We start from the raw sequence: 784 nt of genomic DNA, 5'->3' as shown, positions 1-784 counted from the left end.
AAAAAAAAAAAAAAAAAAAAGAGTAAAATAAATCGACGCAGAAAAAAACCCAATCAAAAAAAACACCAAAACATAACCAACAATTTTCGGGTAATGAATCCATGGGCTGTGGGGGCTGCGGGATGGAGGGTACCGAATGCTAACGAAAGGCCTCTGCTTTGCTTCCAGCCGGGGCTCTGCGGGGCCAGGGGAAGGAGGACCCCAAAGCAGAAGAGGACTCGAAAGGCAAGGAGGAAAGTTTCTCCATGGACAGCGATCTAGACTATAGCTCAGATGACAACATCCCCGGCCAGGCAGCTCACAAGGAAGAGGACTCTGGCAATGCGTTGGAGGAAAACCCCCAAAACCCCCCCAATTCCACCAACACCACGTCCACGGGCAAAAACCGTCGGAGGCGAACAGCCTTCACCAGCGAGCAGCTGCTGGAGCTGGAAAAGGAGTTTCACTGCAAAAAGTACCTGTCCCTGACGGAGAGGTCCCAGATTGCTCATGCCCTCAAACTCAGCGAGGTGCAGGTGAAAATCTGGTTCCAGAACAGACGGGCTAAATGGAAACGGGTCAAGGCGGGTAACGCCAACTCCAAGACAGGAGAGCCCTCCCGAAACCCTAAGATTGTGGTCCCCATCCCGGTGCACGTCAGCAGGTTTGCGATCAGGAGTCAGCATCAGCAGCTGGAGCAAGCCCGACCCTGATCTCTCCCGATGCTCAGAACCACAAGTTTTTGAGAGGAAAAGTTTCTAAATCAGGGTTTAAAAGCAACCCACCTACTCCCCCCACTCCCCCC

At 52.4% G+C, this 784-nt stretch overlaps 1 protein-coding gene across 1 annotated transcript; it reads left to right on the top strand.

Annotated features, from left to right (window-relative positions):
- Nucleotides 1-168: 168 nt before the first annotated feature.
- Nucleotides 169-692, top strand: LOC104489114 (homeobox protein GBX-2-like; the record flags this gene model as incomplete). Its single annotated transcript, XM_010131229.1, has 1 exon — nt 169-692. A coding segment is annotated over one exon (524 nt), but the record flags the coding sequence as incomplete, so codon positions are not given.
- Between the last annotated feature and the right edge of the window lie 92 nt (nt 693-784).

Source organism: Buceros rhinoceros, unplaced genomic scaffold (assembly GCF_000710305.1).
Source record: "Buceros rhinoceros silvestris isolate BGI_N320 unplaced genomic scaffold, ASM71030v1 scaffold29712, whole genome shotgun sequence".
Classification (NCBI taxonomy): Eukaryota; Metazoa; Chordata; class Aves; order Bucerotiformes; family Bucerotidae; genus Buceros; species Buceros rhinoceros.
Note: the sequence above shows the minus strand (reverse complement) of the source record. Positions and strands in the feature narration are given on the sequence as shown.